The 6,682-nt window shown below is 53.8% G+C and overlaps 1 protein-coding gene across 1 annotated transcript in view; it reads right to left on the reverse strand.

Moving 5' to 3' along the window:
* Nucleotides 1–5,905, reverse strand: part of WNT5B (wingless-type MMTV integration site family, member 5B) — a 13,634-nt gene extending 7,729 nt beyond the window's left edge. The window contains exons 1-2 of the mRNA XM_012647458.1: nt 5,663–5,905; nt 43–335 (exon numbers count right to left, since the gene is read on the reverse strand). Of these exons, the coding sequence (XP_012502912.1) occupies nt 43–335; nt 5,663–5,900 (531 nt within the window). The 5' untranslated portion in view covers nt 5,901–5,905. The remainder of the gene's footprint in view (nt 1–42; nt 336–5,662) is intronic.
* Between the last annotated feature and the right edge of the window lie 777 nt (nt 5,906–6,682).

Raw genomic sequence — 6,682 nt, forward strand, 5'->3', positions numbered from 1 at the left:
GGCAGGGGAGGGAGGCAGGGGAGGGAGGCAGGGCCGGCTTACCCTTCGGCCGGCCTCGTTGTTCTGCAGGTTCATGAGCACTCTGCCCTGCGCCTCCGACCCCTTGGCGAAGCTCTTCTCCCGCTCCCGGGCGTCCACGAACTCCTTGGCGAAGCGGTAGCCGTAGTCCACGTTGTCCCCGCAGCCGCCCCACAGCCAGTCGCGGGGCAGGTCCCGGGGCCGCGCGGCGCGGCTGCAGCCGCAGGTGGACAGCTCGCCCTCGCGGCAGGCGCGGCTGACCGCGTGGACCACGCCCGCGGCGCTCACGGCGTAGGCGAAGGCGGTCTCGCGGCTGCCTGCGGGGACAGGGACAGGTGGCCGCCCCGTCCCGCCTCCGCCCGGCTGTCCCGCAGCGCCGGGCCCAGACCCGCCTGGCTCCCGCTGCTGCCCCTGGCCCAGCTCCGCCCCGGGAGACCGCACGGAATAAAACGAATCACTCAGCCCCGCACGAATACCCCTGCAGAGGTCTACACGGCCGTGGATTCCCAGGGGGAGACGCCCGCGGCGGGGAGAGTGGGCACTGGGACACTCGCACAGCCCGGGAGGCAGGAGACGAGGGGACACCATGGGGTCAACCGCAGGACCGTCCCCGCACAAAAACCCCTCCCCACAAAAGAACCCCAACTTTGTCTCTTTTTGTTGCCGCCGTTATCTAACTAGACAGAGCAGAGACCAAGAGTCGAAAGTCGACTGGAGTGACAATGTCCAGAAGAATCCAAACTGTCTCCCTCTCTGTCCCGTAAGACGCACTCGGTCTCCTAAAGTCCAGAGCACCGGACCGCACCTGTGGTACCTGCAACTTAAGACGCTCAGATCACTCCCAGCAGAAAACCCCAGCTACGCTCCTCATCATCACTTTAGTGAGCCACGTGAAAACTCACGTGATGTATGTTCTACTTCAATAAGATGTCTGTAAAAAACGCTCAGCTACCAGGGAAATGCAAACCGGAATCCCCAGAAAATACCACTTCGCATCTACTGAGATGACTGTAATCAAAAAGGCAGGTAATAGCCAGGCGCAATGGCTCACACCGTAATCCCAGCTACTCGGGAGTCTGAGGAGGGAGGATCGCTTGAGGCCAGGAGTTCAAGACCAGCTGGGGCAACATAGTGAGGCCCTGTCTCTAAAAACACTTTTTTAAAATTAGCCAGGCGCGGTGGCATGCACCTGAGGTGGGAGGATCTTTAGAGCCCAGGAGTTGGAGGCTGCAGTGAGCTATGATGATGCCACTATGCTCCAGCCTAGGCAACAGAGTGAGACCGTGTCTTAAAAAAAAAAAAAAAGGTAACAGTAAGCTGGTGAAGATAGGGAAAAACTGGAACCTCCCTGTACTGTTGGCAGGAACGTTAAACAGTGTAGCTGCTTTGGAAAACAGTCTGGCAGTTCTTTGAAAGGTTACATATGGCTACCACATGACCCGGTAATTCCACTCCTAAAATAAGGCACACCTTCTTGTTTTGTTGCACTTCGCTTTATTGTGCTTTGCAGATATTGCTTTTTTTTTTTTTTACAAAATGAAGTTTGTGGCAAATCTCTGTGGAACATGTCCGCCAGTGCCATTTTTCCAACAGCACATGCTCACTTTGCGTCTGCGTCAGCATTTTTTAGCAATAAAGTATTTTTAATTAAGATACATGCGTTATTTTTTAGATATTATGCTATGGCACACTTTATAGACTATGGTATAATGTAACCATAACTTTTCTATGCACTGGGAAGCCAAAAGAAATCCACGTGACTAGCTTTATTGTGAGACTCGCTTTGTTGCTATGGTCTGGAACGGAGCCCACAGTATCTCTGAGATGTGCCCATATGCCCGACAGAAATGAAAACATGTCCGCACGAAAACTTACTCATGAGTGCTCACTGCAGCATTATTCATGACAGCCTAAAAGTGGAAACAACAATCCATCAGTGGATGAACGGATAAATAAAACGTGGCATTATCCACACAAGGGAATATTATTCACCACACACAGTGCTGACACACGCCGCAACACGGATGGGCCTTCAAATCACCGTGCTACGTAAAAGGAGCCGGTCACCAAGGCCACGTATTGTATGACCTCACTTATATGAAATGTCAGTATAGGCAAATCCCCAGGGTTGGAGCTTGGGGGATGGAGTGAGACAGCTAATGGGTGTGCCATTTCTCTATGGGGCGGTGATGAGAATGTTCTGGAATTAAATAGTGGTGATGGTTGCCCAAACCTGTGAGTATACTAAAAGCCACTGAATTGCACACTTTAAAATGCTGAATTGTATGGTATGTGAATTAGATACGTCAAAAAAGCTGTTATAAGAAATAATGAATAATACCCATAAGGACTCAGATATGGAGAGAAGAGAGTGGTTCTTGGCAGGAAACAGATTCAATCCTCATCTCAGAGATCAAACCAGGCAGAACCTTCCGCCCTCTATTTCCTCCTCTGTCGAGTCTCCCGGGGGGTCAGAGGTAGACACCCCACGGTCCTGTCCTGGCAGTGGAGAGAGAAGCAGTCTGCAGGCCATTACAGGTCTAGAGTGACCTCCCGCCTTGCCCTGCCTCTTGACTGTCTGGCACAGCACAGGGCGATTTGCAGCCAGAGCACACCGGGTGAGTCAGTTTTCTCAATTAACCAGTGGTCGGCTTCTGGTCAGTTGTGAAACAGGAACAGCCCAAGAAAAACCAGAAAGATGGCAGGAAGTTACACTGGTGATGCAGCCAACAGCACTGACATTCGTGTCCGCGCTGAACCACACCAGAGCCAAGGACCCGGCCTAGGGCAGGGAGGCTGCCACGGTGAGCACCGGATGGTGAGCCCCATCCGGCCACGCGGGCCCTCAGGGAGGAGCGCTGGGCCACACTTGGAGGAACTGACCTTTCTAAAACGGAGCCTCCACCCCGACGTGGGAAGGGGACGGAGCCAGGCTGCACTCCCGGGAGCATTCCTTTCCGGGCACCCTCAGAGAAGCAGCTAGGTTTTCAAGGCAACACATTCCATCTTTTTAAAATGACTCTAATCACCGGAATGTTCTTTCTCAGATGAAGCTGAAATATGCCCCCCGTAGCTCCCTCCCTGCTGCGGCTGGGCAGCGATCCCTTCTCCACTTGAAGGCTCTTCAGGGTTTGAAAACAACTAGGAAGCCTTTTACATCTTCTCCTTTCCTAGCTACATATGTCTGATTTCTTTCCACCGTGCTTTAGCAAACATGCTTTTCAGAGTTGAACCAGCCCTCTCAGAATTGCCTTTTAAAATAATGTGCCTACAGCTAAATGCAGTACACCAGATGTTGCGTACTCTGGTTTGGGACCCGGATCTGTCCCCAGGTGCGTTAGCTGTCTCTGGCAGCCACTCCGCCTGCCTCTTCTGGCCAGGGCTGCATTAGACGCCTAGCGTGGGTAGCTCTGCCGTCACGGGGCAGCGTTTGGACCCTCTAGTAGTGAGCCTGTGAGTGGAAATACTACTGCTAGACCCAGCAAGAAAGACATGCCTCAGGCTTCACGATGGGTGAGCAACGCAGAGGCTTATCTGTGTGCACAACAGTCCAGAGTTGAAGCTCAAACCATCCCAAGGACAAAAGGCTAATAAACCAGCAGCCACGGAGCTACTTGGGAGGCTTGTGTCTTCGCCCTACAAGGAGACATCATGCCCTCTCTATTCCATAGTAGCCCAACTACCAGGAAGGTGTCTCTGCTCCCTAGGCAGAGGCTGGGTGACACGCCCAAGGCCCCTCTGAGCTGCTCTGCTGCCCTCTGGTGACAGACTTTGCAGCAGCTTCCAAGAAGAAAGGAAGCTTTGGAAGTCAGACCTAAGAGTACCATGGCGGGGCGCGGTGGCTCACACCTGTAGCCCCAGCCCTCTGGGAGGCAAAGGCAGGAGGATCAAGAGTTCGAGACCAGCCTGAGCAAGAGCGAGCGAGCCCCATCTCTGCTAAAAATAGAAACAATTAGCCAGGCACAGTGCAAGTGCCTTTAGTCCCAGCTACTAGGGAGGCTGAAGGAGGAGGATCCCTGGAGCCCAGGAACAGCACTCTAGCTGGGGAGACAGAGCAAGACCCTGTCTCAAAAAAAAAAAACAAAACAGTAAGAGGATTTGCCAGGAGCTACTCAGGGCCCAGAGGGCCGAAGGGAGGACAGCTGCCCAGGTAGCATAAGCCCCTCAGGAAAGCTACAAAAAGGACTGGGGAAAATGAGGCAAACAGAAGGGTTTCATTCTGGCCCAGAATGGGGTGCAGAGAGGTCTGCATCTCTTTGATGGGCCTGCTTTGATGAGTCATTCCACTATGCAATCTGCTCCCAGAAGAGTTTCTAGTCCTGCCAACCCCTCTCTTTCCTAAAGTAAAGCCTCACTCACACAAACTGCCACATGAAAAGGATCTAGCCAATGTCCGGCATACGTTAGATCCTCCATGGGGTGATGAGAGGGTGTCTCTCATCCACACCTGGGTCATCCTAGTTTCCTCACCCAAAACACGGGGCAGGGAGTGCTGCTGACCGAGACTTTCTGCAGGAGGAAGGGACAAATACCAATGGATTCCAGAAGAGTCAATACATTGTGAATAAATCCTAGTAAGCCCCCAAGTCCACTCTTTGGGGGAAGGTGCCCCCAAGGCTGTCGCAGGAACACACGAGCATCGCTTCTACGTACCTTGTGCTGATACCGAAGAAGCAAGAGCGCATCAAGGTTCAAAGTGTGCTTCCCCCCAGCTTTACCTCTCAATATGGGCAGAGGAGGTAGGGAAAGAGGTCTGGAGTAAGTGGGAGCGGGGAGAAAGGCAAAGCCCCAAATCTCTAACTCCCCTACTCCCCTGCCGGGCTAAAGGAATTCTTTGGGAAAACCCCAGCCTCAGGTAACTCCAGGGGAACTGTTCTGGGAGACAGGACCAATACAGTGTTCTAACACCTTTCTTTTATGGCCCTGGGGATAAGACCCAGTAGAATAGGGCCGGATTTCTCAATTTCTTGCCAGGGAGCGCAGGATTGCATTTCAAAAGGACCTACAACAATTAGACCTAAGATCACACCTCCATCTAAGCAATAGGGCAGCCAAAGAATCCCAGGCCAGCTTGGGAGAGGGGAAGGAACAGGAATCCAGGGAGATGGGAGCTCTCCCTCTCATCTTTGTCTTTAGTCTGACCCCTCCCCCCTTCACACGCATCCCCTTTCAAATGAAAGAGCCGGGGCTGGGTCTGGCCGGATTACTGACAGCTATCGCCAGCTTGGCCCAACGTTTCCATCTCTGTTTCAAGGGTCCAAGTAGAAGAGGCAAAAATCCTACAGACATTCAGGGCTGCAAGTGTTGGTTCCCCACCCCAGGCTGTAAAACAAAAAACAAACAAACAAACCCCCGCCAACCAAAGGAAAAACCCTGAACAGGAGGTGCTAGTTGCGCAGAGAGACAAAGGCTGTGGTGGTGGGCGGGTCTCCTAATCCTCTCTAACTCAACTCAGATGTCCTGCCCCCACCCAGAAAGAGTCACTAGCAGCCCGCCGCAGGGCGAGGCCGAAGGAACACTCAGACGTGCAGTTCGAGTGTTCTCCCGGACTCCGCCCCCGCGTGCCTCTCTCCTGCTTGCATGCTGCTGCTGAGCCAGACGAGCGCAGTTCCCGTGGCCAGGCCCCACTGCCCTGGCCTCTTACCTATCTGCATGACTCTGCCGAAGACAGAGGTGTTGTCCACGGTGCTGCAGTTCCACCGCCTCTGCCGGAACTGGTACTGGCACTCCTTGATGCCCGTCTTGGCTCCCTCCCCTATGTAGGCCATGTGCTCCTGGTACAACTGGCACAGCTTTCTCTGGCCAGGGGAGAGCCCAGGAAGCTGACTGCACACAGGCTGGGCACCGATGATGAACATCTCGGGTCTCTGCACCGGGTTCATGGCTAAGGACCTAGACAGCAATGCAGAAAGGGGGAAAGAGGCCGGGGGTGAGGGCGGGCATTACCTCATTCACCCAGCGCGAGCCTGGGTGCAAGGCCCTGGACCTGTAAGGGCTTGGAAAGAAAAATTCGTAAAACAGAGCGCCTCCTTCAAAGGACAAACTGAGGGACGCTGAGACATGACCGCAAGTGACACGTGAGATGCCAGCTACCCAGGGCAGACTGGCGCTTCTGGATCCATGCAGACCCGACAGGGAGCTCTTACAGCTGAGGAGAAGCCTTTATAAGGGGGTGGCCAGAATTTGACCAGGTCTTAAGGATGGGCGCAGGCAGAGGAGATGGGGGCAGGGCAGGCGGCCAAGAGGGCCAAAGCTCAGCAGGAGAGCACTGCCCTACTCAAGGAGTAGGAGAGATCAGTTCAGTTTGGCCCAAGGACCGGATATGTGCTGGAAAGCAATGGCCCCTTTAAGTGGAACCCCCCTCAAGCCTTAAAACAGGGCCCAGTTTACATACATCACAACACAGTCTACATGTTTCCACTTCCACGGCTCCCCTGCCGCGCCCCGCATCAGTTTGGGGGTCTCCCTTTTGCCCATCATCTACCAGCCACATACAGTGTGAAGTCCGATGAGAAGGCTGTGGATTTACCCTCTAAGTAAAAATGTGAGCGGGGCAGGGACCAGGCAAGATTGGTGGCGACCGCCTGCCATTTCCATTGACCTAGCGGTGACAATAGCCTTAAAGATACAAGAAGAAAGCCAGACACGGTCCTGCAAATCCCTC

Source organism: Propithecus coquereli, unplaced genomic scaffold (genome assembly GCF_000956105.1).
Source record: "Propithecus coquereli isolate 6110/MARCELLA unplaced genomic scaffold, Pcoq_1.0 Scaffold269, whole genome shotgun sequence".
Taxonomy (NCBI): domain Eukaryota; kingdom Metazoa; phylum Chordata; class Mammalia; order Primates; family Indriidae; genus Propithecus; species Propithecus coquereli.